At 37.9% G+C, this 27,733-nt stretch overlaps 1 protein-coding gene across 1 annotated transcript; it reads left to right on the plus strand.

Moving 5' to 3' along the window:
- LOC137281754 (flavin-containing monooxygenase 5-like) lies at positions 1-27,332 on the plus strand. Its single transcript, XM_067813354.1, has 10 exons — positions 1-290; positions 14,538-14,707; positions 18,285-18,446; positions 19,655-19,781; positions 20,963-21,133; positions 21,989-22,097; positions 22,560-22,709; positions 23,830-24,015; positions 24,484-24,617; positions 24,952-27,332. The coding sequence occupies exons 1-10, from the start codon at positions 103-105 to the stop codon at positions 25,148-25,150; spliced, it is 1,596 nt and encodes a 531-aa protein (XP_067669455.1). The 5' UTR covers positions 1-102; the 3' UTR covers positions 25,151-27,332.
- The last annotated feature ends 401 nt before the right edge of the window (positions 27,333-27,733 follow it).

Here is a 27,733-nt window from a genome sequence, read left to right on the forward strand (position 1 = left end):
GTGGACTTTGAGTTTGACCATCTCGGACGTATATGTGACCAAATATCTTGACATCACATCTCTTACATTTGATTCTGCATGTGCAGTCAGAAACAGTAAAGTATGGCCTCTGAAACTACGAAAACGCGCAAAGATGTCATCATCATCGGAGCTGGTATATCAGGTCTCGTGACAGCCAAGTGCTTGAAAGATGACGGGTTCAATGTTGTTGTGCTCGAAAGAACCGGCGAAGTGGGAGGCTTGTGGACTTTCCGAGAGCATGATTATGGTGTCATGAGGTTTACACACATGTGAGTACCCGAATTACAAATGATCGATCAAATATGGGGCAAATATGGAATCCTGAACTTGGCCATCTTTTTGAAATTCTTAGTTTTAAAAGTTTTATAGTTGACAGAGATTGGGATAGACAAGTTGACAACATCAACAATGGGCCGTTTTTTAAGATTCTTGGAAGATTATTTAGAATTAGTCTGTCGTACAGACCCTGAAGTATATACATCCAAGAAAGCCCACGCAACTCTAGAAAATGTGGCAAGTCTAGATTTCCTTAGCTTCAAAATGAAGAAAGTCTCAGGGCTCCATTTCATTATATTATTTCTTTGTCACTATGAACGTTTTTTCAGTGAAATATGTTCATTTCAGAGACTAGCTGTTAGTCTACAGTAATGGGTGATAAGAATCTTTGCATGTGTTGAGAAATTCCAAGAAATTATCGCTCTGCAGATTTGTTTAGTCTCAGAAAATGAAGAAAGTCTCAGGGCTCCATTTCATTATATTATTATTTTTTCACTATGAACGTTTTTTCAGTAAAATATGTTAATTTCAGAGACTAGCTGTTAGTCTAATTTAGAATGGTTGTTAGTCTAATTTGGAATGGGCAACAGCCCTTGTATCAATAGTAAACTTCAAAATTGTAATGGGCCGTTTTTTATTCTAGGTACGAGTTCCCCCTTTCCCCATCCCAAATAACATCTATGCATTGATGCATACTAGGATTGTTAGCCTATAAAGCCTAACAAAACAATCATAAGAGGACTCACTAGAAGCCTTAAAATTAAGTACAAAATATAAGGTTGGACCAAGAGAGATTATGGGGGAATGGAAAGAACTCTTTATTCTAATGTGCAAACTGGCCCATGCCTTTTCCAATCCCTGATTTAGTATTCATTGGCTTCACATTAATTTTCGACTTACTGTGCACAAGCAAAATTTCTAAATGTTGTTTTTCAATGTATGTTGCTTCCAATACATGTAACCCCTGAAGGTTACATGTAACTCCAGCAACCCATGCTTGCCATAAAAAGCGAGTATGCTTGTCGTAAGAGGCGACTAACGGGATTGGGTGGTCAGGCTCGCTGACTTGGTTGACACATGTCATCGGTTCCCAGATTGATGCTCATGTTGTTGATCACTGGATTGTCTGATCCAGACCTGATTATTTACAGACCGCCTTCATATAGCTGGAATATTGCTGAGTGTGGCGTAAAACTGAACTCACTCAGTCACTCCAATGCATGTACATATTGAAAAAAACAATTCATTTGTCATTTAATTCCACTTAGGTTTGTTGTTATTAAAGGTCACAAGCAACACAAAAAAACAACTTAGCATATTGTGACACATTTTGGTGTGTACTTTTTGAAACAAATCATCAAAAATGCCAATTCAGCCTATAAAGTTTAAAAAAATGCGATGAAAAAAAGCCCACAAAATCCAAACGATTCACACTAACTTTCCACCAGCGCTGGGGGAAAAAGTGGTTTCAACAGCTATGCTGCGCTGCGCTCATAACGCATTCACAGGTTTGCGGAGTTTGTAACAGTATGCCTGCCCGGAGTATGAGGTCATGAGCAGTAGTCTGATCTTGGTTGTGTACACAAACAAGTAAATAATCAAATTGTTACATGAAAAAAACAAAACATGTTGATTGTGATAAGCAGACTCTGTCCCAGAGAAAACTCAATGTCTGGTTTATTGACACCTATATGTCTGCCTGCCTGTCTGCTAATGACAATATTGCATTGCACAGCTTCAATCATTGACCACATGCAATTTGAAATTGACACCTATCCTGCTTATAAGCCATAAAAAAAGAGCCAGCTAAGCGTATCAGCAAATGAACCAGTGGCGAATAAAAAGACATCGTTACACTTGAGGGCACACCCATCGGCTCTGACTGAGTTCGGTATCGTGGCTTCTTCGTTTAGAGGGAAGTAAATCCATGTACAAAATATTGCACTTTTGATGTGCAATTATATGCTTATAATTTTGTTTATTTGTTTTTTCTTAATCAGAAGTGCATTTTATACATCATAAGTGATAACTGTGTTTTAATTATTTTTTATTTTTTTGGTTGCTTGTGACTTTTAATGTTAATGCTTGACACTTATGGCCATCTTAGTGCTCAGAGAACTTTGCAACTATAGGCTCTATGTTTGATTCCCCACAAAGGTACAATGTTTGAAGTTTATTTCTGATGTCACTCACACTTAGAAGTGGTGAAAATCAGAGTGACTGACTGACCAAACAACTGTCTGACATGCATGTTCTGACATAAAGAAGATCTTGTGCAAACTGAATGTTAGGCAAGACATATGTGAGTGCGCAACTGGGAGATTGAGCATGAGCAATGCTAACAACATTTAAAAAAAACAAATACAGAATGTAGTTTTGCTATTTACAGCTTGCACTGGTGCATGTTAAAGGCTGCTTAGCTTCAGGGACAGGTTGTACCGGTCAACTGGTGCATGTAGCAGTAAATCCTCCAACATCATATGGCTGTCATTGTGTGAGTTGATTGGGAAGTGAGTGGAAGTCATACATTTCTCGCTGCCTGACTTGTTACATGCAGAAATGTTTGTGAACGCATGCATCAGTTACGTGGCAGTAATCAAGTACATGTAATTGAGATTCATGATTAGGCGAGACCAGTATCATTTTACAGATTTTTGTCCTCTGAAAACCTAAAGGCAGGCAATAAGAAAAATAAAACTAAAATTTCCAATCAAAGTAATATTCCTTCTGAATACTCAAAGTATTTTGCTTTGGGCAATTTATGAAGTGAATATGGGTTTAAAAAAAACAACCTGAAAAGTATTTTCTTGTGAGTGTACATTTTTAGCCAATGAAAACATTAGGATTTTAGCAGGGAAATTTAATTTTAATTTTTTTTCTTATTAGATGGATCTGTAAAACAAGAAAGAAATTTGCCTGGCCTTGAGTAAAACGCAAACTTGAAACAGATTCCACTGTTGATTATCGGATGACTTATGGTGAACGTTTAACAGTTATAATCAAAGTATATACAGTTTTAATGCAATCATAAATTTTATGTTTTTTTCACCCATTTTTTTCTAGTAAATGTCTTTTTGAAACTAATACTCTCATGCATTGAGATGCAAAAAAAAAAAATGGAATTGTAATTAGACGATAAAAGTGGTTGAAATTTTACAATGCGCAGAGATTTATTGTTCATGAATATTCATCAGATTTAATGGCTAGTTTCCTTCATTCAAGAGTGTTGTACTGAAACAGCAAAATTTCTATTTATTGAAAATATGTTTTGTACAATCCATAATATATTTTCAGTCCTTCTTATGATCGATTTTCGATCTTCGGAACAGCACTATTTGTACTTAAATTAAAATGCACCATTGGAAAGGGACATGCAGCTCAGTATTTACTATAAAAGGATAACTGAAGCATATTTTGAGGAATGGTTGAGTGAGAGTGCCAGGTTATTGATCTTGTTTATTCTGGCATTGATCAGTGGTGCTTTCAGGATTTTGTACCAGGGAACATTGAATGCAATCAGGTTATTCTTTGAACGCCTTGTTTAACAGCAACATAAACTTGATAAATCAATTATGTTTATCTGAAATGTCAATGTTTGTGTTGTTCCGTTAATATTCTCTCAGATAGTACACTGAGCATTTGTTAAGTTGAATGTTGTAGTGACAGAATGTGTACTATGCATAAAACTAACGTATTGTCCCTGAAATATATTTTACAAAAATTAACTTTTTCAATTCACTTAAGAAAGTATAAATGTATAAATGAAAAGGAATCAAGAAACTTAAGAAAGTATAAATGTATAAATGAAAAGGAAAGTATAAATGTATAAATGAAAAGGAAAGTATAAATGTATAAATGAAAAGGAATCAAGAGATTTTCTTCATTTTCGAGTAATTTTGACTTCCAGATATTGCAAATTTGCATGGATGGTTATATTGGTGGAGAGCAATAGGTCAGTGGTATGGTGTCTTCCTATCTCGCTTTAGGCCTTGGTTCAATGTCCAGTGGAGACAATTAGATTTTGGTCCTGAGGTGGGCACATTTGCATAGTATGCTCAGACAACATACTTAGATTCACATTGTCTCAGATGTGAAATGGATACCTGTGTGAATGTGAAGGCAATGTGAGTGTTTAGTTCATTGCTGCTAACAGGGACAAGGGCTGTATACTCCTCAGGGACTTGAAAACATATTGGAAGGTATGATAGTATAGTGACCTTTGACTGGTGGATAGTAACATGCGTAGAGCCATGAGCTGGCAGTGTGCATAGATACGAGCGCCATAGAAGCGAACGTTTCAAGTACTGTTATATGTGTTTCAGGGTCTGGGTGTCAAATTAGTCAATATTCTCATTGGTCAGAAAAAGTAAATTATATTTTATAAGTCAATATTTGCTGCAGTCTGAAATTGCACTGCATGAAAAGAATCAATACTTTTCTTAGGAAAAGGTGGTAATATAATGTTAATGTGTACATACTTCTTTGATAGACAGCATGCTTGGTGTCAGCATTGTGTAGCTACATGATATTTGTTTTGCACACATCTTATTTCATAATGGACTGAATGGTCAAACAAGCTGTCGGCAAACAAGCCAATGTTACTCCAATACAACGACATGAAACATATTGTAAGGCATGAAAAGATATTGTAAGGCATAGCAAACAGTCATTTATGTTTGCTTACATGACATACATACTACCAGTTTAATATACTAATTATAATATAATAATTATTATATTGCAAGTAGGTAAGTAAAGTATCAAGCAATAGTTGTGAATTAAACCTGCCTCTCATCAAATAGAGTGAGTGAGCTTAATTGTATGCTGCACTCAGCAAGCAATATTCCGTTCAGTTAAAAAGTAATCTATCCTGGACAGCAGTTTGTAACATTTATCCAGGGATAAATCTAGACATGACCAATTGATTATTTCATGCCCAAATTCATAGCAAATATGATTAAAACGTCTTGAATTGGACCTAAACTAATTCTGATTTGTATTTTATTGTACATTAATAATTTGCCCTGAAAGTCTTACATTGCCTTATATGGCAATGGTTGAACAATATCATGAACACTTGTTTCATATTTTCATAGTTTGTTGTTTGCATATGTTCATGCTATTCATTCAACATGACAAACCCAGTTTGAAATCCCAAATTTAAGTTTTACTTGCGTTGGACTAACACTAACTCAAAGCATTAGCTTAGGTTCACACAATGGTTTTGTGTGTGCAAAGCTATAAGCCTATCATTTATAAGTGAAGATGTTTTAATCTAAATTTGAAACTAATTGATTTCCAGTTTGGCTGTCAAGGGCTCTTAGTTTAGAATCTAAGGTAAATCCTTTCACTAATAGCTATGTACGGTACTGATAAACTAAAAAACCATATGATAACATAATGCCATACCTTTTTAACTGTCTATGTGAAATCTTGTCCCGAACAACAGCAAGTTTCAAGTATCAAATGGTCTGTGACATGCAGACAGAAATGATGATCATGTTTGTTTGAATGGCCAGTGGGAGTTTCCCTGTCATCTAAATTGCTGAAAACATCCTTGACACAGTCCCTGAATTCTATGTATTGTGCAATGTCTTCAGACCTGATTTCTTGAATGGCGGGTGTGGTTATAGGAGGTTGTTTTATTAGACATATGACATAGATATACAGGTAGGGTATGAAGTCGTCCCTCCGACCGTTGACAGGTCGTACAACAGGTTGTCATTGTTTGGTTGATGAAAGATGGAGATATTAACTTTGCGTGTGTACATCGACCTGTGCTGGATAATGGAGGTCATTGTACACTGCCTGCAGTGTGATTGGTGCCACGTCATTAATCACAGAGTTAGAATCACATTAAGTGGTGTTCTGAATAATATATATTCTAGTTATTACTTTACCACTCTGATTTAGTGCTTGCAAAGAAAACCATGTATAAAAACAGAGTAAACAGCAATTTTAGTTGGGTGTTATTGATTAAGATGTTTAGTATTGATCTCTGGACTCAGTTAAGTCAATATATTGATTATTTACATAATATGTTATTCCATATTTATGCTTACAAATTTCCTTTATCAATACCAGTTATTGAATGCATAATAGTATGATTTATGTTCTTTTTATTGTTTAAATGGAATTGGTTTCACTGGCACCATCACTTGCTATCTTTGGCTTAAGGTAGTATCATGGTGTGTAGCAACAAGTTGTTGCAAGCAGCACAGTTACAAAATCGGAACTGCCTAATCATAGTTGCAGCCAAGTTGTAAGACATAAGACTTATATTAACTCCTATGTAAGTTCTCGACCTATCCAGCTGCTTACATTTGTTTCTAGTTCACAGAGATGTACCTTTGTGTTGACATTGTTATGGAAACATCCAAAGAACTATTCTTACCAGTCACAAAATTAAGTGATGTATCCCTTGAAAATTCACTTATGCACCACCCAGATTTAGACTTTCTTTTCTGCTCTGTTTGAGTGACAGCAATATATCTACTGACATTTATATTGCCTTGTTAGCATCTTTTCTTCCATGCTGCCTAGTCATGAGAGAGATATTCACAAGAAGCAAGTTCTATGTGACTTATTTAACACACAAAATTGAAGTTGTTAAGATCTTTATTGTTACTGCTGGTTCTTACAGTGAGAATGGACCTTTAGGTTTGTTATCCTCCTGCTTGTGAGAGTTTTATGATTGGGTGAATATTTAAAGGTTACAAATATTAACCAATTTATATTGTACTGTTTCAACATTAAGGAGTGAGTGAGTGAGCGAGTTTAATCTTACGCAGCACTCAGCAATTTTCCAACTATATGGTGGCGGTCTGTAAATAATCTAGTCTGGACCAGACAATCCAGTGATCAACAACATGAGCATTGATCTGTGCAATTGGGAACCGATGACATGTGTCAACCAAGTCAGTGAGCCTGACCATGCGAACCCGTTAGTCGCCTCTTACGACAAGCACAGTCGCCTTTTATGGCAAGCATGGGTTACTGTAGGCCTATTCTACCCTGGGACCTTCACAGGTCCATTAAGGAGAGCGTAGATGGGTAAGTGAGTCAACATTAAAGAAAATTACAAATAACTGATTTATTTTGTGCAAAAATTGAGCCATATTTTTCTCATTTTCCAAAATAACACCCTTATATGTTATCATGATAATGTCCCATGCAGTATGAAGTCAACATTGTCATGTTGTAAACAAAAAAGTGAAGGTTTGAGAATAAAAGTATTCACAGTTAATATATCCAGGTGTTAATGTTTCAGTTTTGATGCTGATTTTGTCTGTCTTTTACATTTGTTATCCTCCCAGCATGTAATGCAGGGGGATATAGTCGATGCCTTGTCTGTCCGTCCGTCCGTCCGTCCGCCCGTCCGCAATCATTTTGTTTCCAGGGCATAACTCAAAAACTGTTCAATATTTTTAGACCAAAATTGATAGATAAAATAATCTGAACATATGGTTTTGTCTTTTGCTATTTACAGATTTTTTGCACTTTTATTTTTTTTGTTCTTCAATGGAACATTTAGATGTTAGTCTAATGGTGGGGTGCACTTCGTTTCAAGAGCAGAACTCAAAAACTTTTTAATATCTGTCAGTAAAATTTGGTAGATATGTGTGGCAGACGCTAAAGTGGTGCGTTTTGCTATTTACAGGTTTTTGTTCATTTGTTATTTTCTCGGGTTCTATGGACACGTTTCAGACTTAGTCTCAAAATGGAGGAATGGGCTTGGTTTCTGGAACAGAACTCAAAAACCCTTCAATATTTTTCTGCAAAGACTTAGTCTCAAAAGTCAGATGTGTTTTTCATTTCCGGAGCGCTGCTCAAAAGCTTCTCAATATCATTCAGTAAAACTTGCCAGATATGTGAGGCAGACCTTAAAGTGGTGCCTTTTGCTATTTACAGATTTTTGTGATTTATTATGTTCCCAGTTTCCACAGAAACGATCCTGACTTCATCTCAAAATGGAAGGATGGGCTTCGTTTCTGGATCACAACTCGAAAACATTCAGTAAAATTTGGCAGATATGTGAGGCAGACCCAAAGTGGTGCCTTTTGCTATTAACACGGTTTTAGCATTTCTATTTTTCGTGGTTTCCATGGAAACAATAGAGACTTAGTCTCAAAAGAGAGGGAATGGCTTCGTTTCTGGAGCACAACTCGAAAACCATCTGGTATCTTTCTATGGATCTTGGCAGATATATGGGACAGATCTTGAAGTGGTGCCATTTACAGATATATGGCATTTATATTTTTCATGATTTCAATGGAAACGATTCAAACTTAGTCTAAAAAACATCAAGTAACAGTGTCTATTCTAGAACTGAAAATCTAGGGGGGATTTCTTGCCCTGTTACAAAAAAAGGAGGGGGGATTTGGAAAATGTAGGGGGGAATGCCTGTATTACCGTCTTTCAAAATAGTGTGGATGTACGAAAGTTATTGCAGCCACCACCAATGAAACTATTGCTCATTTTATTTTGGCTACAATAGTCACATATCATAGCACCAAGCTCATTTTGAGAGAGCCTTGGCCATTCTTGCAACCATTTTTTTCTGAAAAACACTTGGTTTGGGGGTTTTTTTTAGAGTGAGAGGGACTGGGGTCAGTCTCTGGGTGTTTGCTCGTCTTTCGATTCACACATCTCCTTAACAGGCGTATCAATCTGGGGAGACGTGGCGGACACTGTTGCTTTCTCAGTGGTATTTTGTGCAAAAAAGTTAGTTATTTTCATTCTTTTGCGTGGCATTATTCACGCCAAATTACCACAAACCGTTGTAAATAAGAATTTCGTATTCATTTGTCGTCTGCAACTTCAAGTGATAATTTTGCCTGATTTCGAAAATGAAGCTAAAACGAACTGATGTTCTATAAAAGATCGACGAAACTGTGTTTTGCAAGTGCTGTACACAAGGACTATGCTTAGAGTTCATAGTCTAACATTGTCACTTAATTAATCAATCATAACTTCGTCGAAAAATGTTTTCTATTTTCATACTGATATGAATGGAATTTCGTTTCCCCAGTGCCAATAGTGGTTTTACCCAGGGGAGGTTACTCTGTTATGTTTACATGTTGTCACTCGAACTTGACTATGTGGCCAACTCCGATTTAAAAAGTCATTCCTTGTCAATATAAAGCGTTTTCCATATATTTTTTGAAAGGTAGTTAGGGAGGAAATTGCTATGCGCGACAGTTCACCCTCTTTTGTGTTTATGAGGCGCGATTTGATCATTATTAGTGCGAATCACACAATCGCGCATCGTAGAATAGACACTGAAGTAACTTTCAGATGATTTCAAATTTTGGGGAGGGATATGTCATATTCTGATGATTCTTGTTTCATGTGCTTAATGTCTCTATGGATATCTTTAAGCATTGCAACCAAAAAGGAGACCAGTTGAATTAACACAGGGGGATAACTCAGGCCATGGCATAACATTTCAGATTATTTTGAGCTTCCCGCTCTCAGTGTGAGAAAAGTGAGAGAATATTTTCCAACGTTTATGTTTTGTTGTTCTATTTCGTAGTTTCCCACAAAGGGAGACAATTCTTGGTTGCCTTGTAACATGCAAGGAGGAAATAATATTTTCCTTGTAGGGAGTATATGTTTACACAGATTACTTTACAATTAATATGAACTCATTAGTTTTCTGCAACCCATGCTTGTTACAAGATTCTACTAAAGGGCTGAGTTGGTCATCCTTGCTGACTTGGTTGACACATGTCATTGTATGTTGAATGCATAGATGCATAGACGTTCATACTATTGATCACAGGATTGTCCGGTCCAAACTTTATTATTTTCAGACTGCCATATTGCTAGAACTTTGTTTAGTGGAGCGTTAAAAGTCCCCCAAAACGTTTTATTCCTGCAGGAGAAATGTGATTTCTACGTTTATACTTCCCCTTGAAATATAAAAACTTTCAAATCCGACTCAGAATAATTCACTGTTAGCTGATGAGTCAAGGATGCTTCTCATCATATGGAGTTATATTCCTAAGTGGTAAATGATAAAGGACTTCCTATTTGGGGGCTTTTATTCCTGATAATCTTAAGTGTCACAGCAACATGAAACGAATCCACAGTAACTGATCCTGTAGCCTCTTTAAGCCTCATGATTGCTAAAATAACTGACACTGAATGATATTATCAGAAATTTTTAGATTACAGACATTTTGGTTGTTTTATTAAAAATAAAAAAATACTTCCCAAAATGCATGTATTCTGTTCCTCATGAGTCACAATGACTTTCCAGATCATAAATGTACCAGAAAATTACAAATGTAATTCAAATCAAAAGTTTAACAATTTAAACTTATTCAGAATGGAACATCAACCTAGATATATTCAGAAGAAATCTACAGTATTGCAGGTAGTCAAGCAATGATACAGACCCTGAAACAAAGATAGAAGCATGACTAGAAAATGTGGCAAGTCTAGATTACCACAGCTTTGGAAAATAAGGAAAGTCTCAGGCCTCATTTTCATTCTATTTTATGTTTTTTAGACAGTAAACTTTTTTTTTGTAAAATATGTTCATTTCAGAGGCTAGTTGTTAGTGTATGTTGCTGGTTGGGATCCCGGTCAGGCAGCATTCTAGATGTACGCACGGTTTCAGTGTCTCTCATTGTCGCGAAAACATTTTTCTGCATCATCAATAAACTCGCAGTCAACATCATCAACTTCAACTACGAAAAAATTGACAGAATTGACAGTTACCAAGGTGAAACCTATGTCTTATTCAAATGGCATGTTTGTTTAGAAACAAAAAGGTCAGCGAATGCTACGTATTCATACGCAGGTGAATCGGTCGACGTGTAATTAGCGGTCCTTTGATTTAGGTTTAAGGACGGTCACATGCAGCAGTCAACCAATCAGAATCGAGTATCTCACTATGTCATGGTAGAATTTGTGAATTTAGGTTAGTAAAGGAACTGCTTCACACCACACATCTCTAAAAATACATAATACATTTCTCTCAATAATATTGTCTATGAACCTTCGGGGAAGCTGACACTTAATTTTTACATTTAGGAGTTTGTTAGAAAAAAATTAAGAACTTACAACAAAAATGATAATGTGTAAAATACGTTTGCAAAAACAAAATTATTTTTGTTTCGATTTTTAAATTCATGAACTTCTTACACAAGTACTCATCCCAAATGGTTTGTACAGAAGTATTAGTAACAGACTGCTGGTGTACGGCTGATGTTGCATAGCCAAGTAGATATCTTTACCTGAAATGAAGTGGGATTTTTGTCTCCTAGTTGCCTAAGGTGCAACATTTTGTAGTACAGAGTTGCTTTCCTTGGTTTTATCAGGAACCTGTGATTATAGGTTTGAATCCTGATTTGGCTTTCTACTGAAATACCTCTTAAAGGGTCACTCACTCTTTCACTTACTCTTTCACTCACACACTCACTCTCTCACTCACTCATGCGACCAACTGACTCTATTGTGACATGGAATGCCAGTATGTCCATGGCAAACAGGATGTTATCTTATCCCTTCATTGCTCCCAGCATATTGAAACCAACAGCAAGTCTTTTATTTAGTAGAAAGGGGTATCGGGGTAGTCATGTGGCTTAAGTGGTTGTCGGTCATGGTAAAGATCGAGGTTTGGCTCTCGTCATGGGTACAAGGTGGTTATTGCTACACTATTAAATGAGGCATAAAACCTTTGTAAAATTATGCGCTCACTCATTTAAAAGGTGGAGAAGACCTTTTATCATACCTCATGTGATAATGTTCATCTGTGATTCATGCATGTGACCTTAAACAAATAGCCAAGCCAGGTCGGTCCAGTGCACAGCCATTCACCACCCAAATGGGATATAAATCTTTGCGAGGGGGAAGATATCATTTATACCTGCCCCATGGAAAAAGCATGCAACCAGGCCAGTCAGTTAACCTTGAATAGGGGTGGGTATTGCAGAGAATTTTCATATTGCGCTATATTTTGAATTTGATTTTGAAGCATATGTTAAGAAAGTATTGCAATATATCAAAAGAAGTTATTTTGATAAAAAAATATTTTAATCGAGTTGATGCTTGATTTGCAAAGCAAAGCAAGAAAATCAGTGATTGATTAAGCTTTAGAAACAAATTTTAATCATGAGAAATTCAAAAATGAGAATGTTAGTAATATTTGGCACAAATGAAACAAGGAAAAGAACAGTTTGACATCAACACAGTGGTTACTAGTTTGAACGGCTCTCTCTCTCTGTCCACTCTGACAAAGCCCTGACCTGGTCAAAGATCACTGGTCATTAATGAGCAAACATTTAAAACATTCAGATCCAAAACATTGCGAAACACTTGAAGAAAAATTATAACCACGACTTCAAATCGAACTTGACAGTCCAGTTGATTGTAATTTTCACCACGATTATTCCCAACAGGATTACCACAAGTGCCACAAATATCAAAGTTTACGAGTGTTACAAAAGTTTTTGAATGCATCTCAAAATAGTGTTTTTCAATCAACATATCGCAATATGTATCGTTTTCATGCCTGGGTCGGTAAATACCGATAAGCAGCCCTAACCACAAATCAGTTTTTCAGATACACTTGTCAGTACCATGTACCATTTGATCAAATTTCAGTTTGTTTTAATGTTGTATTTACAGAGTGAGAGATTTAAACATTCCGTAGGAAAAATTTGTTATACAGGGGATAAAACCCAACAGGGGATGCATAAAACCCTTTATACTCCTTGTCACAGTGCTACATCTTATAACAGTCATCTGTGACAACAAGTTTCTTAGTTATAACATATTACTAACGATAATGATACTTCATATTGTAGTAAAGAAGATAATTGAATGATTTAGTGAAAGTTAACTGTTACTTACAGCATTAGACATTAATGAATTTTTAGTGAGACTTTTGGAAGAAAACATCAAGGGCTTCAGAGCATCCATAGTTTCCAGTGGTGACTGTGATTTAATCTAGAAGTAATCTTGCCTCAGATGCTGATTTTTCAGGCCAATATCACGTGAATATTGGGAAAATCTTATGCCTCGACAGCATGCACGTACTATGTCTTGTGTAAACTGATAATAATGTTGTCTATATAGACATACTTACTGACCTCAACTTGTTTAGTGATTCATGTAGATATGTCCCCACCCAACATGCCTTGGTACTCCTGTTATCACACACATCGTATATAAGACGTGTCTTTATCTTACCTGGAAATCTATCTGATCTCAAACACTAACTTTTGATTCTTGAAGGAATGGGCTGTTATTTTCAATGTCATCACTTCAGAAAACTCTTATGAGTAATCAGTCAGTACATATCTAAGGCAACTAGTCTATCTGGGATAGGCATTGTCGAGTTTAAGAAATGAACTGATTTTTATCCAAATTTGGATGTAGGAAAGTAACTATTTGTGCTGTCTGCTGTGAGTTTTGGTAGCTATGTTGAACATCTGGTGTATATTCCAGACCTGTATGAATGAATGTTGAACAATAGATTTGATGTCAATGGCCCCCATTGAGCATGGTACATCACACCTCATATCCCATCTGCTGACAAGAAGTACATATCTTATCGAATTCATTTTGTTCTCAGCTGGCACTTTTTCTTATTTGGATTTTGGTGGAATTAATCCTTTGTAAAGCAACATTTTCTTTGACAGCTTTACTGAGGCGAGTAAAATGTCACTGCCATGAAATAAAATACAAAATATTATGTAGTATTAAGTTTCCATTGTCAGTCTGCTGGTGGTGGGGTAGGTAGTCAAGTGGTTAAAGAATTCGCTAGTTGCGCTAAGACCCAAGTTTAGCTGATTGCTTTTGTTCTAGATGAAAATTCACTGACATGCGATAATTCATTAAAAAATAGGGGATTAACAAAGTACACACTATAACTTCATCTAGATTTTTTCATTTCAGCAAATCAACAGTTTTGGTATATTTTCACTTCATGGAAACATTCATTTTACACTTCATACATCCCTTTTTGTGCTCTTAACCCTAATTTTGTGACCTAGATAGATTATGAGCCTACCTCCCTTGAATTTGGAATGAATTGAATGTTAACGTGTGTGTTTGCCATTTTGCGTTTTGAGGGAACCACGTCTACATTCTTTATGTACAGACACAATGATCGTGTCAATACGCTTCACTCAATTTAGGTAATGTACTCGACGAGTTTACTCAGATTACATTTAGCATCCATGACGCCTATGTTGTTGATGTTGTTGTTGTTGTTGTTGTTGCAGCAATGTATCCAAGTACAACTACAGCTTCTCCGACTTCCCCTTCCCCGACGATGTCCCAGACTACCCCCACAACATCGACATGGCCAAGTACATCGCCGACTACACCACTCACTTCAAGCTAGAAGACAACATCCAGTTTAACACGAAGGTTTTGTCAGTGGAAAGGAAAGGTATGATCTGGTGTATTGTGAACAATATTCCAGGTATGTCGTCAGGTTAATAATGGAGTCTGAAGATCGTTCTCATGGTGAGCAATGCCCCATGCTGTATTGGGTGTTCCTGTATTCCTCATGATGAGCAATGCTCCTTGCTGTATTGGGTGTCCCTGTATTCCTCATGGAGAGCAATGCCCCATGCTGTATTGGGTGTTCCTGTATTCCTCATGGTGAGCAATGCCCCATGCTGTATTGGGTGTCCCTGTATTCCTCATGGTGAGCAATGCCCCAATGCCCCATGCTGTATTGGGTGTTCCTGTATTCCTCATGGTGAGCAATGCCCCATGCTGTATTGGGTGTTCCTGTATTCCCCATGGTGAGCAATGCCCCATGCTGTATTGGGTGTTCCTGTATTCCTCATGGTGAGCAATGCCCCATGCTGTATTGGGTGTTCCTGTATTCCTCATGGTGAACAATGCCCCATACTGCATTGGGTGTCCCTGTATTCCTCATGGTGAGCAATGCCCCATGCTGTATTGGGTGTTCCTGTATTGTATCAGTACAAAGAAATTTAGGCTCAGATAATTTGTTACACTGCCATACTGAGTCTATTATCAGGGGTTCAAAAATATGTAGAAAAGCCACTTGCCACAGGGCAAGTGACTTCAAGAAAGTAACCTGTCCTAATTTTTCACTTAACCTGATTTTATACTACAGACAGAAAATAAGGGAACCAAGAAATTGAATGTAGATGACTTTGACTGTGACAGGGTCCGTTATCGTGGCGTATCTCCCAAACGCAATATCCAATGACAATGGAATTTCGCATAATGCATGCCCAGCACGTGCTACACGTGCATACAGAAGTTAACTCCTGTAAATGTACTGGATAAGTCGCAATCACTAATGCAATAGAGATTGACACTTACTGACAGAAATGCCCCCGAGGCAGTATCTCGGTGAAGCAACAAAATGGAGAATTGTGGGGATGATAGATGGGGGGGACATCATTATGTGAAGTTGCCCGGCAGATGGGTAAATCAAAAAGTGTAATTTCACACCTGTGGGATAAGTACCGTCAAACGGGTGGGGTTGCAACAAGACCTGGGCGTGGTAGACCAAAATCAACGACACCACGACAGGATCGTCTCATTACGTTAATTGCTCTACGCGATAGGTTTAAATCGGCTCCTGCCATTAGAGAATTCCGCACACTCACTGGAAGATGCATTTCAACCTCAACCGTTAAAAACCGACTCTATCAAGCTTGTCTGAAAGCAAGACGGCCTTTTAAGGGTGTCACCCTTTCAGCTCACCATAAGCGCCAAAGATTGGCATGGGCTAGGCAGCATCAGGGACGGGCTATGCGCCACTGGCGTTACACCATGTTCTCTGATGAGTCAAGGTTTTGCCTACGATTCACAGATGGCAGAAAACGTTGTTGGCGTCGGAGCGGGGAGCGATATGCCAGAGCAGCAATTCTTGACCATGATCGATATGGAGGTATAGGTGTGTCATGGTGTGGGGTGGGATTACACATGACAGACGATCAGATTTGGTCATCATTAACGGAGCCATGACTGGTCAGTGATACGTTGACCAAATATTGCGTCCTGTTGTGGCTCCATTGGCTAGAGTTATCGGGCGAAATTTTGTATTCGAAGATGATAATGCCAGACCACATCGGGCCCGAATTGTCTCCGCTTATCTCCGACAAGAAGGTATCCAGACATTGGACTGTCCCTCTAAGTCCCCAGACCTGTTCCCAATTGAACATCTCTGGGACGTTCTTGGTCGAAGGGTGTACGCCAGGGACCCAGGACCTGCCAACCTGGCCCAGCTTTGTGCAGCTCTCCAAGAGGAATGGCGTTCAATACCACGGGCAACCATCCGGAAATTGATTAACAGCATGCCATCAAGGTGCCGTGAATGTGTTGCCCAACATGGTGGACACACCAGATATTGAACATGACGCCTAAAATTGATTTAGTGGATATTTAAAGCAGTTTCAAATTCGCTATTATTTCATTAGTTCCCTTATTTCTTGTCGGTAGTATATGACACAATGCATGATGTTAATGTTTATTGGCTATTTATTGAAGAGTGATATTTTCACTCTCTACTAGATTATTATTGCAAAGGTTGATAGGTTCATAATGAGCAGATATGCAATGAAATCCAAAATTTTTGGATTTTTGAACCCCTAAATGGTCTTATGGGTTTCTGATAACATGATTACTTTTGGCTTACATTTCTGTAAAATGACATTCAGGGATACTGACAAAAATGCTATTTTTTTGTGAATAATGACATCCTTTATGTGTATCATTTGGAAGACATATTGTGAAAATAGTATGCAGAATCATTCGAGTAGGAACGTTTTTGAGGTATGGAATGTTCGAATGTTAGCTTTTACTATTTGGTAAGCTGTTTTCTGATTGGTTAGTTCTAAAGGTTAGCTGGCATGACCTTCTTCTAGGGTTTGTTCGACTCAGTATGACAATATAGCAAACAGTACTGAGCTAGAGTTTACTAAACAACATTGACCCTGCTAAGGAATGGGTTACATATGTACCTGGAATATTTCTGAGTGAGGCATTAAACAACAAACAACATGCTACATCACGCGGTATACCAGGGATATCTTCCACTCAACAGACAGACATACTGTGTGGTGTGGTGTGATGGATGTATTCTCACACTCATAAGGTATTTCTCTCTGAGGTAAGGTACGTTATGTTTTTTCAAGGTCATCTGAACCAATAAGATTTCTAAATTCTGACATGGTGGAAAAATGATGAGGGGTTTAAGTTATTCATTGCCTTGCTGAAGAATACATTTCCCTCTGAAGCAAATATGCATAATTACTCTTCAGTATGACATTACACTGAGAAAGAATATTGATGAATCAGTACTTCACAATGAATTGGTTCTTACTGGTGAATCCAAAGTATATCCTGACATAAAAAATATTTTGATGTTGTGGTGTGCTGTATGTTTTGATATTTACTTCAGAGCCACAAATGAATCAGTGATCATTTGGACAGTGATCATGATTGATGGGTGAAATAATGAACACCCATAACCACTCATCGTGCAATATAGGTACACTGTCATTATTTTTGTGAATCTGTCTGGAGGCAGTGTTTTGTATTTCTGTCTCCATTGTCTCCATTGTGTACGTTTGTGCATATTGGACGCATAGTGTTCACGATTTCAAAGTAACAGACATTGGGTCTGTACGTTTCCAATGTCTGTCTGACCCAGCTAAATTTCACGGGACACATTTGGTAAATATGAAACACATGTGTCATATGTGGTTTTATAATTGGCATCGAAATTATTAACAAACATTAAATTGATAAACAGCAAACAAATGTGGCAGATGTCAGATGTAACAACTTCATTCAAAGTCATTGTGAAATATATAGTCAGACACCGAGGCCTGCAGGCAGGTTGTCGACTTCTATTGGCATATCTACTTGATCTGTCTGAGGGTCAGATACTGTTCATGGACACTGACGTATGTACATGAGTAAAACCCTGTGAGTTTTACAGAATCTGTACACTAATTAAAATTACTGGTGTGTAGGTGATGAGTGGGTAGTGGAGACATGTTCTGTGGAGGAGGACGGGAAGGCCGGTCTGGACACCAACATCAAGACGGTGTACACAGCACCCAACGTAGCCGTAGCAAGCGGACATCATGCCAAGCCAACATGGGGCAAGTTCATGGGGGAGGAAACCTTTCCAGGTAACATGTGATTCTTTTTAACCCATTACTGATTGCTATTACAGGAGAATAGGTACTTTGGTGTAGCCTAGTCAAGCTGACGACCCACGATCAGTTCCCAACATGGGTTCAGTGTCAAGCCAGTTTTGGTGTTTCCCTCCACTATACTGCTGGAATATTGCTGTAAAACTAAACTAAACTCACTCACTCACTCACTCACTCACTCACTCACTCACTCACTCACTCGCTCGCTCGCTCGCTCACTCACTGCTAGAGAATATGTGGGAATGTCAGAATACAGAGTACTTTTCTTCCATACAAAATGGTTGACAGGGTTTTATATATTGTAAATATATATTCTGCATTTAAAGCTAGTATTAGTCACAGTATAGCGGAGATATTACTGATTTTACTTATATCTTAACTCACTCACTCCCATAAAAATTGAGCACTATCTTTTTTGACATTTTGTTGGAATTCATGCATTAAAGAAAGGACTTCAAGACTTGTTTGTGCAATATGTTTTGAACCAAATGTCTTTGAAACAATGAAATTAATTTGTTTATCATATAATTGTATGATAATTACCTTATGACCAGTTATGTGTGTATCAAATACTGATACATTGTGCGGGCGGTGGGGTAGCCTAGTGGTTAAAGCATTCACTCCATCAAGCCGAGGACCCGGGTTTGATTCCCCACATGGATGCAATGTGTGAAGCCCATTTTCTGGTGTCCCCTGCCATGATATTGCTGGAATATTGTTAAAAGCGGCGTAAAACTAAACTCACTCTCTCACTGATACATTGTCTTTTGCATATCCTGTCTTGCAGGTGTATGCTTAGTTAATAATAGTTTTTTTTATATTTTATCTTTTGATACCCATGAATGTTCAGGGCAGAATGGGTCTTGAGCAACCCATGCTTGCCATTAAAACGGTGTTTGTCATAACAAGTGACTAACAGGATGGAGTGGTCAGGCTCTCTGATGCATTTCATTGGTTCCCATTTGTGCAGATTGATGCTTATGCTGTTGATCACTGGATTGTATGACACGATTATTTACAAACCGCCTCCATATAACTGGAATATTGTTGAGTGAAGCGTAAAACTAAGCTCGCTCACTCACTTGACTTCAGTGTTCGTATCATGTAATATTAGGATTATTTTTAAATTAATTAATTATTCAAGTACTGCATGCAGATGTTAATGTCAGGTGTCTGTTTTACAGGGGAAAGGATTCACAGTGTCGACTTCAATGATGCCATCAGTAATGGCTTTACGGGAAAACGAGTCCTCATCGTTGGCATTGGCAACAGCGCTGTGGATGCTGCTGTCAACTGTGCCACAGTAGGAAGGTGAGAATTTGTGCTGAGATATGTTTACGTTGGAGGTGAGATTTTGTGGTGAGATGCATGTGTGTTGAAGGTGAGATCTAGTGTTGAAATCTTTCTGTGGAAATTGATACCTTGTGTTCAGGTGGCAAGAAGAGGTCCTTTTATCTGGACGGTGAGGTCTTGTGTTGAGATCCTTGTGGAAATCAAGAGTTTGTGTTTGGAGGCATTCTCTTTCCACAGTGGTTACTTGTCACATCTTCCTAAGTAACCTGTGTTCTAATACGACCACTTCATGGTGCGAGTGTTCAAGACTCTTGATTGAAGGTTATCAGATTTAGTAGTGCAATCAGCGACCTTGTTTCAAAAGTGATCGTTCGAAAGATCTTGGTAATTTCCAGATGCATCGTGAAAACTAGAATCTCTTCCCGATACTCAAGTGTTTCTTCTAGACAGAACTCAGTCCTGTCATTTTTGTTTCTCCACATTGCTTGCATTTGTCAAGTTGAATCTAACTCAATTTAACACGTGTTCTGATTGGACAGAAAAAAGGGAGATAAATCTGCTGCCATTTATTGCCGCAAGGGGATTTTATGAGAACCGCGAAATATGGCCGTATTAGAACAGAAGTTCGTAGGAAGATATGACAAGTAACCTCTGTGGGAAGAGAATGGTTTGGAGGTTGAAACCTGTTATTGAGATACTTGTTTGTGGATAACCGCTCTGAAGGGATTCCACACATAGTATCTCGCTAGTACCATGTCTGTCCCAGAAGACCTGACAGTTGGTAGACTCTAGACTGTTGCTGATTGTACCATTAACCAAAGTTAAAACATATGAGTACTGAATATATTCATAAAAATCGCTTTCATAATGAAAGAGACTGTTGTACTGCTAGTGTAGGACTAGTGTTGTACTGTCAGTACAGGGGGAGTGATTTTTTATGAAATCATTTCTGTTTTAGTTAAGATATGACATAAGGCAATGCATACATATTTAGTGAACTTATTCAATGATATATACTTAGGTGCATAAAATTACTGAAACATTTAAAAGCAGTGGGTAATGGAAAATGATACCCACTCAACATTCATAATACCCAGTCCTAAGAAATACAGTGGGTACAGTGCCGACATGAGCTTAATCCTATGTGGAACCCTGTTACCCAAGATTTACTCTTGTAAAGGTGTCCTTGTGTGTTACAGGTGTAAGTCTGTCTACGTCAGCACCCGGTCTGGCAGCTGGGTCATCCCTAACTACATCTTCGGATATGCCACAGATCTTTATGCCTGCAGAGCTTTTTTCTTGTTGCCATGGAGATGGGCAAACACAATTCTGGAGACTGTTATTAAGCTTGTTTCTGGCAACCCAAGGAGGTAAGCTCTCGAAAAAAAATGAAAATTGGCATTAATTTCTGTGTCTGTTAAATCTGACTGCTGTTTCTCTTTTACTTTGACATAGTATAAATTATATTTCCATGTGGCACATCTTAGTTATTTGTGTCTAACACAAGTCAAGTACTTCCTGGAGTATTTCTGGCCGAGTTCGACACTACTTATATCACAGCATGTTTATGAAATGATCTTCAGCAGACTTATTCAAGGACCACTTGAACAAACAAGGGGATAGCCTTGTGGTTAAAGCGTTCGCTCATCACTCCGAAGGTACGGGTTTGATTCAACACTTGGGTAAAACGTGTGAAGCCCATTTCTGTTGTCCCTTCAGTGATGTTGCTGGAATATTGCTAAAAGTGGCCTAAAACTAAATTCACTGACTCACACACTCGTGTGAAAGAAAACATTGTATCAACCCTCGCAACTATAAAACATTGTATGAAAACAATAGAGGTGTGATGATACAGAAAATTCATGATATGATACATATCGTGATATCTTGGAACGATGTGATATGATTTGATGCACATCCTGATATGTTGTCTTAAGTTATTTTCTTTAGAAACTTATATTTTGATATCGATTAACAGTGTAAATTTTGAGATAAACATTGATTTCTAGTGACAATTAACAATTTTGAGGTCAACAATATGTATCATGATCCGTAGAAAAATATTGATATGGTTATCATCTGAAAAAGTGTCACAATTATTGATACTACGATATATTGTCACAGCTTTAGAAAACTACCTCAGCAATCAGTGAAAACTGGCTGCATGACTGTTGTTAAGTGATGATTAATGACTATCTGTGATATTTGGAATGTTTCCATACAAGGTGGAACCTAAACCCAAAGATGAGAGCTCTGCAGACCCAGCCAACAGTCAGCCCCACCCTGATACACCACATACAGAGGAAGGACATCACTGTGGTGCCGAATATACTGGTAGGTGACAACTTGTTGTTACTGTGTACCTCAGTTTCACAGGAGATATGTTTTTAATCAGTTTTATCTCTGTGAAGTTCTGTGTTGGAACTGATCCTCATTAACCCATGCTTGTTGTAAGAAGCGACAGTTTTAATCCATTTTTTCACCCGTGAAGATCCAGATTAGAATTGGTCTTCAGTAACCCATGCTTGTCTTAAGAGGAGGCTAACATGATCGGGTGATCAGGCACCCTGACTTAGTTGTCACATGTCATCAGTTCCCAAATGTGCAGATTGATACTCATGATGTTTATCTCTGGATTGTCTGGTCCAGACTTGATCATTTACAGACAACTGCCATATACTTGTGATATTGCTTAGTGCAGCGGTAAACAAAAAAAACCTAACCAACAAAGACAGTTTTATCACTGTGCAGAATGTCAAATTGTCTACCATTAATCTTCCTAATCTCAAATTTCAGAGAATTGAAGGCGAGAAGGTTTATTTTGTAAATGGAGATTCAGCAGAGTTTGACAAGATCCTGTACTGTACCGGATACAGCATCGACCTTCCATACCTCCCTGACAGTGTGAAGGACAAGGTTCTTGTTGACAACAGCAACGAAATGAAGGTGAAGTCAATATGTCAGGTTCAGGGTGAAGATGGGAGTTGTTGTGACACATTAGATACTTGTGATGTTGGGGAAGGGGAGCAGGGAAAACATTTGGTAAATCTGGAATGTATGATTGAAAATTCAGTGTGTGAGAGAGTGAGTGGGTGATGGTCGAGAGAATATGTTGTCATTGTTGGGTGATTTGACCCAGCCATTTGATAATAGCTTACTTGTACCCATCCTTGCTATCTCTAGGGTATATATTCCATTAATCCCCCACTATACCCTGGGTGCATCTACACATCAGTCTGATGAATTCATTACCTCCCTTGGTTGGCTTTTTGTCCAATCATGTGTCTTTGCTGGAAAGCTGAGTGAACCAGGCACAACTCACTTTTGCTTTTTATCCCTCTGGCATGTAGTGCAGGGGGATATAGTCGACGCTTCGTCCGTCCGTCTGTCTGTCTGTAATCATTTTGTTTCCACGGCATAACTCAGAAACCGTTCAATATTTTTAGACCAAATAGATAGATATAGTAATCTCAGCCTATGGTTGTGCCTTTTGCTATTTACAGATTTTTGGCATTTATATTGTTTTTGTTTTACCCTAGAACATTTTGGTGTTAGTCTTGTGGTGGGGTGGACTTCGTTTCAAGAGCAGAACTCAAAAACCGTTCAGTATTCTTCTGCAAACCTTGGTAGATATATCAATGAGAACCTAAAGTGGTGCCTTTTGCTATGTACAGGTTTTTGTGATTTATTATTTTCTTGGTTTCCATGGAAAAGTTTCGAACATAGTCTCAAAATTGCTCGTTTCCAGAGCAGAACTCAAAATATATGGCATTTATAATTTTCATAAATTCCATGGAAACAGTTCAAACTTAGTCTTAAAAAACAATGAGTAACTCTCAGATTATTTGTCCTTTCAAACATGTGGGGGCCAGGGGGATATGTCATCTGATGACTCTTGGTTTTTTTTTAGCAGAACTGTGAAACCTTACAATACTCTCCTTCTACTCTGCTATATGCACACCAAAACTATAATGATAATTAGCAGACATTTTCATGAAGAGTATTTGGGGGATATTGATGACGTTGTCTTCTTGTGTTGTTTGAAACATAGCTTTATCCATTTCAGTTGTACAAGAACGTCTTCAGCCCTGATATCGGCCAGTCTCTGGCTTTCATTGGCTTCGTACAGCCAGCTTCTGGTGGCGTGCTAACAATGTCCGAGACACAGGCTCGTTGGTTCTCCGAGTTGATAAAGGGACGGGTCAAACTGCCTTCCAACTTCGAGATGGAGCAAGACATCAACAGAGAAAAGGTATGGAACATTTTCATGATAAGTTTTAGTGATGTAGCTGTCAGAGCCTCGAGATGGAACAAGCCTGCTCCACAGAGTTGAGGGTACCAGACGTACAGCTCTGTTGGTTTGACTATGCACCATGCACAGTGGCATTAACTTTGTATCTAGTATACAGGTGCATGCATTTCAGTTTTCAGATGTATTTTCATATCCTTTATACACATGTCTGGTGTAGCATTAAGACTAAAACTTGCATGTAATTCTCTTGAACCTGCCGTGTGTGTTGATGTGACTCATGGATTGTTAGATGACAAGACAAATTATATCATGTGTTTGTTACCTTGTGGTGTGGGTTGACATCTTTCATAGCTGAAGTTTCGAATCTTGGATTAGTCTTGATTATCAATTTTGATGTGTCAGCAGATATATGAACAAGGGGACATTTTTAAGGTGGTGCTCTAAAATCTGTGGTGGTTGGTGTTTCAGAGAGTGTATGCCGAGAGGTGGTACAAGACAGCTCGACATACCATCCAGAAGGACCCTATCGTCTACAATGATGAGATTGCCTCCTTTTTCGGAGCCAAGCCAGAGTTGTGGAAACACCCAATGTTGGCATGGAGGTGAGTGAGTGAGTGAGTGAGTGAGTGGAGGTGAGTGAGTGAGTGAGTGAGTGGAGGTGAGTGAGTGGAGGTGAGTGAGTGGAGGTGAGAGTGGAAGTGAGCACTCACTGAGTGGTTGAGTGAGCACAAGTGTAGGTTAGTGAGAGGAGAAGTTATATGAGTGAGTGTTTACTTAAAGCCGTAAAGTGTTTACATGAATGATGGTTGAGTAAAGGTAGAGACTGAATGAGAGAATGAGTTGACAGAGAGGAGGCTGATTGCGAGTGGTGGTCAAGTGGGTGTGTAATTGTTGAGTGAGTGAGTGAGTGGTCACAAGTTCTCTTTGTCTTTGTAGGTTGATGTTCAGTTCCTGTGGGTCGGCCCAGTGGCGACTGCAAGGTCCCCACAAGTATAGCGGTGCAGAGCAGTTGGTGAGGAAGACGCCCATGACTGACCTGATGAACCTGACCGGCCTCGCCCTGGTGGCAGTCCTCGGCATCTGCTTGTTGATGGTGCTGTGTTGCTTCTGCAAAGTCACAGCCTGCCTCTTCTGAGCTGACTGTGTTATAAATACAATATAGTTCAAGTTATTGTTTTGAAACTTCCCTGACTTCACGTTGTCTGTGCCAAAATATTTCAGTGAACCAGCTAGAAGTTGGTTTTTCTTTAATGTTGTTAACAGTTATTGCCTTAGACACTTGTGCTGATGTTAGCTGGGTTGATATTCTATCAGCCAGAATGAACAATTTACCATTTTAAGAAAGTCAATCCTTAACATGTAGATTATTATTAGTTGAGTGGGCTAAAGCCAAATTTTACTTGAGTCATACTTTTTGTGTGTTTTAAACCAGTTAACCGTGTGTTTGAAGTAACAAGGTGTCAAAGATCTTTTCATAGCAACGATTTTTTTTTAAGGCCAGACCAGTTTTATTTCATGTTTTATGGATTTCAGTCCTCAGAAAACCTAAAGACAGGAGGGTGAGAAATGAATTTAAAAAATCACCAGTCAACATAATATTCCTTTAGGAAAGGTATTATGCTTTCAAGAATTTATGAAGCGTATATGAGGCATAAAACAATTATGCTTTCAAAAATTTATAAAGCGTATATGAGGCATAAAACAATTGCATTTTTGTTTGTTTGTAAGTTTACATTTATTGGCAATTAAACATCAGGATTTTAATTTTTTTAGGTGGGGGTTTCATTTTTTTTCTTCTTCTTGAAAAAATAACCGGCGAATCTGCAAAACAAGTAATAAACTGGTCCTCCGTAAACATGTTACAGAGTTTCGTTTGAGACCTTCAGATGAATTCAGATCATGTTGATATCCAAAAGTTTTCCCGAGAACTCATGGTTTCACTTGTGTCTGAGGAGTGGATTGTTCTTCCAGTATATGTTGAATAGTATTGTGGAGTTAAATAGGACGGATTGTTAAGGATTGTTAAGGATAACAACTTCTTCATAGTGTATGTGCGACATTTCGATACAGATTCTTGTACCATTGTCAGCAGGAGTGAGTTGACACAGTTTGTATCACTGTATGTGGGTTTTGGTGTTTGTACCATGATACTAACTGATTTACTTGAATGACTGTGCTGTGAATGTTGATTTACTGAAAAGGCCTGCTCAGTACCTCAGTTGTTACCAAAATAAGATTTCAAATACGTTGACTCTGAGATTTGTTTGATATAAAAACTACCATCATGTGAATAAAGTTTCTGATGCCCGTTTCGAAGAAATAATTCCATGTTTTGAAGTGCAGAATCAAAAGTTACCTTGTTTGAAACGGAGTTTCTGGATACTAGTGAATCGTAACACTTTTCAGTCAGGTGTACAACTTTGTTTCTTCTGAAGTTGCAGTGCATGAGCAGGTGAGATATTTCATGTAAATTTTTTACTTCCTATGATATGTCTGGTTTTGTCATTTTCAAGGTAAGGGAGGTAACTAGGGGAGGTAAGCAAGGGAGGTAACTAAGGGAGCAAATGTTGATAATGGATGCATGTTTGCCTGTTTACGTGTAAACATAATATGATGAATACGAGCAAGCAGTTAGCAGAGTGATTGTTATATTGTTTGTTTATGTAAATGTTCAGTAATGTAGCTTGGTGTTGTTGTTAATTTATACTTGAACTTGCCAATGTCTAAGCCACCTTTGACAGGGAGATGAATTCTTCATTCACCATGAGAATGATTGCTGACATTGACTTGACGATCTTAATGCTCAAGTTTTCTACATCAGTGCAAGACATTGTCAGGAATCGTGAAAACATTCACAATTCTAGTTTTACTGATTTTTTTTATCAGACTGCAAGTTTGTATTTCCAGTGATAAAAGTTGATTGTGACTCAGGTGTGTAGAGTCTCCTCTAGAACTGGCCTTTCATTGAAATATGGACAACTGGGTTTTTCTGTAAGCGCTGTTTAAGAATAAATGGTTCCTAAATAACTCATACTTGGCCTGTTAAAAAGCACGACAACCCTGAATACGTTGACTTGGAAACCATGACTATTCAACACCAGTCATGACGTGTAGCATTATCATATATTTTTTAAAATATTTTTATATTTAGGTCACCTTTTAAATGTTAGTGTTTGGACTCATTACACATCATGTTGGCCAACAATATTGTTGCAGATGTGCTTCATTTTGCAGAACTATTATATGATTTTTAATGTGTTGTTAAATAAATGGATATATCCTGTGAGATTTTCATAATACAGAGGGATCAAGCTGTACCAGACGTTTGTGTTTTCTGTTGGAGTAAGTGAAATATACTGAGGGGAAAAAATAAGGGATCACATGAAAGAACATGTGTTCTTTTATTTTTTTCCAGTTTTTTTCACAACTTGTGCGATGCAAAGCATCTGAAGAAACCCGGAAAAAGGTAAAGGTGATCCCTTATTTTTTCCCCTCAGTATATATAGCTACTGAAAATGAGTTAGGAACATTCATACGACTATAAATCTTTTGAATGACAGATTAACTTCAGTCAAATAAAAGGATAGGTTTTCTTTTACTTCTTTTGAGTAGTGAAAAGTTTTTATTCCACTGGTTATTGGGCTCCCCGATGACTTAATTGTTTTCAGTATATTTATTAGTGCTTGAACAAATACACTTTCTTTTGTATTCAGTTTTA

The sequence above is a fragment of the Haliotis asinina genome, chromosome 4 (assembly GCF_037392515.1).
Source record: "Haliotis asinina isolate JCU_RB_2024 chromosome 4, JCU_Hal_asi_v2, whole genome shotgun sequence".
Lineage (NCBI taxonomy): Eukaryota > Metazoa > Mollusca > Gastropoda > Lepetellida > Haliotidae > Haliotis > Haliotis asinina.